The sequence below is a fragment of the Sorex fumeus genome, unplaced genomic scaffold, assembly GCF_029834395.1.
Source record: "Sorex fumeus unplaced genomic scaffold, SorFum_2.1 ptg000098l, whole genome shotgun sequence".
In the NCBI taxonomy this organism is placed as follows: Eukaryota; Metazoa; Chordata; class Mammalia; order Eulipotyphla; family Soricidae; genus Sorex; species Sorex fumeus.
In genome coordinates this window covers 2,955,121-2,957,227 of record NW_026606155.1, presented here as the reverse complement: position 1 = coordinate 2,957,227, position 2,107 = coordinate 2,955,121, and the positions used below count along the sequence as shown (strand labels likewise).

The 2,107-nt window shown below is 51.1% G+C and overlaps 1 protein-coding gene across 1 annotated transcript; it reads left to right on the top strand.

Annotated features, from left to right (window-relative positions):
- The first annotated feature begins 515 nt into the window (after window positions 1-515).
- On the top strand, window positions 516-1,058 carry LOC130041220 (high affinity copper uptake protein 1-like). The gene has a single exon (XM_056133284.1). The coding sequence runs from the start codon at window positions 516-518 to the stop codon at window positions 1,056-1,058; it is 543 nt and encodes a 180-aa protein (XP_055989259.1).
- The last annotated feature ends 1,049 nt before the right edge of the window (window positions 1,059-2,107 follow it).

Here is a 2,107-nt window from a genome sequence, read left to right as displayed (position 1 = left end):
GGAGAATGAGACCTGTTGTCACTACTGTTTTTGACATATCAAATACGCCATGGGAAACTTGCCAGGCTCTGCCCATGCGGGCGGGATACTCTTGGTAGCTTGCCGGGTTCTCCGAGAGGCATATATTTAGTGATGAAGAGCATAATATAGGAATATGTTTCCCTTCCTGGGAAATAGAATGAGTGCGGATATGAGCTATTCCTGTCTTGGATTTTTTAATTCTATCAAGGCTTTCCATCAGAGATTGGTACAGAGGGAGAAACTCCAGGGAGAGTCTCTAAGGAGGGTCGGGGAGGGTGGGGAGGCTCAGGGAGGGTCAGGGAAGGTCATGGAGGGTTTGGGAGGGTCCCCTTCCAGTATAAATAAGAGTTAGGACTCAGAGATTTATCCTGTTTCTGCTAGAGACTCTGAGAAGAGGCTGCAGAGCAGGACTGCATCAACCTTCCAGAACCTTCTACAACACATCCATTCCTGGGACAATGGGCCATTGTCACCATCACTCTGGGATGAGCGCCATGGGCCACACCAACGCCCCGGCCCCTCCACCCCAGCCTCCGGCCACCTCGGGGCCCCACTCCCACGGCAGCAGTGCACACATGTCTGTAATGATGCCCATGACCTTCTACTTCGGCTACAGGAACGTGGAGCTGCTGTTCTCCGGGCTGCTGGTCAACTCAGCTGCGGCCATGGCCGTGGCTGTCATGGCCGTGTTTCTGCTGGCCCTGGGCTACGAGGGACTCAAAAGAGCCCGCGAGGGACTCCGCACCCAGTGCTCGCCATTCCCGAGGCCAGATGGAACCCGCCCCAAGGAGACGTCCCAGCTGCAGCTGCTGAGGGCGACTCACCTCCTGCAGACGACGCTGCACGTGCTCCAGGTGGGCCTGAGCTACCTGCTGATGCTGACCGCCATGACCTACAATGCCTACCTCGGCCTGGCCTTGCTGGCGGGGGCCGGTGCAGGCTACTGGCTCTTTGGTGGGAAGAAGACGGAGGACGTGGAGTCCCAGAACCATGACGTGAAAGCAACGGAGCTCCATGATGTTGACATTGGAAATTGACCCTCCCTGCATGATGAGCCCTCACCTCCTCTTCCCTACAGCGTCATCTTGACACTCTGCGTCAGCAATTCTGATGAGTTTGACGTCTCTGAGCTAAAGCGGCAACTGCTCCTGGCAGCTGTTCCCTGAGGAGCTGGAACACAGGAGAGGAAGCCCCTGGACCAACCTGTCTCCCTGGTTCTGTGTCTCGTCTGATGCACATCCCCGAACATTGCTTCCCGGTGACTGTGTTCCTGCTTTGTTTCACTGGTTTGGGGGTATGTTGGAGTTACCCTGGGTGAGGGGATGGAAAAGGGATGAGGTCTGTCAGCCTGAATTGTTGGTGCGTGAAGGTATTTGTTATTATTAGTGAATCCTGAAACTAATAAACTTCAGAGTGTTTGTGCTCTTTGATGCAAACTCTTGTCTTTTGGGGGGATGGATGCTCTGGAAGAACTCAGTGGAGGTGGTTGGGTCAGCCGAAGATTGGGTGGAGAGTGTCCAAGGATGGTCCTGAGGTGACTGGATCTTTCCTAGATCCTGCTCCTTCTTACATTAAGATTGTGTTGGCACAACTGCCTCCGGGCACCATTTAAGTGCATTAGCGACCATGATCCTGAGACTCACAAATGAATCTCAGAAGAGAGCTGCAAGCAGCAGAGCTGTCTCTGGACCCCAATTATTTAAAATTTTGGAATTCCAGGAGTGCATGGCTGCAAAGGTGGCTGTGAGACATCTAATTTTTTTTTGTACTTTGTTGTTGCATCACTGTGAGATAGACCCTTACAGACATCTCCTGCTATCCATAACAAGCAATACAAAATATAAGATTTAGCATCTGCCTGTGGGGCAGTCTTGAGTGGTGGTGGGATAATCCTAAATAATGGTGGTGGGAAGGTGTAATGGTGGTGGGATTGCTGTTGAAATATTGGATGTAATCAATTATTGTGAACAAATTTATGAAAATAAAAAAATAATGATTGCGCTGGTAATAATGGCATTTTGGGAAGCAAACATTTCTCATTTGAATCTACCCTGAACTCTCTCCATTAACTTGGTTACCTGCATGG

What these genes read in the sequence shown, in the direction of transcription:
- LOC130041220 (XM_056133284.1), top strand. Translation starts at nt 516, where the DNA reads ATGGGCCACACCAACGCCCCGGCCCCTCCACCCCAGCCTCCGGCCACC.